The sequence below is a fragment of the Fukomys damarensis genome, unplaced genomic scaffold (assembly GCF_012274545.1).
Source record: "Fukomys damarensis isolate Sample0158 unplaced genomic scaffold, DMR_v1.0_HiC HiC_scaffold_3, whole genome shotgun sequence".
NCBI classification, from domain to species: domain Eukaryota; kingdom Metazoa; phylum Chordata; class Mammalia; order Rodentia; family Bathyergidae; genus Fukomys; species Fukomys damarensis.
The window spans coordinates 23,332,248-23,332,596 of NW_022900915.1; the positions used below are offsets into that span (position 1 = coordinate 23,332,248).

Below are 349 nucleotides of genomic sequence, written 5' to 3' on the forward strand. Positions count from 1 at the left end.
CCCGTTCCACCGCCTTTTCTTCTCCCTCTCCTACCCCTCCCCGGCTCGGTGTGCGCCTCTTCGCCTTCTCTCCCCGCTGCGTTTTATTTATTCATATTTATTTGGCGCCCGCTCTCTCTCTCTCTCCCCTTCCCTCCCTCCCCCTGGATCCCTGCTCTCTCCCCGGAGTGGCGCGTCGGGGGCTCCGCCGCTGGCCAGGCGTGATGTTGCACGTGGAGATGTTGACGCTGGTGTTTCTGGTGCTCTGGATGTGTGTGTTCAGCCAGGATCCGGGCTCCAAGGCCGTGGCCGACCGCTACGCTGTCTACTGGAACAGCAGCAACCCCAGGTAAGGCTGCGGGGGGCGGAG

General features: G+C 63.3%; 1 protein-coding gene across 2 annotated transcripts in view; it reads left to right on the forward strand.

Annotated features, from left to right (window-relative positions):
- The first annotated feature begins 6 nt into the window (after positions 1–6).
- Efna5 (ephrin A5) overlaps positions 7–349 on the forward strand; it is a 272,339-nt gene continuing 271,996 nt past the window's right edge. For both annotated transcript variants that reach the window (XM_010608596.1, XM_010608604.1), the window contains exon 1: positions 7–328. In XM_010608596.1, coding sequence (XP_010606898.1) covers positions 204–328 — 125 coding nt within the window. In that variant the 5' untranslated portion in view covers positions 7–203. The remainder of the gene's footprint in view (positions 329–349) is intronic.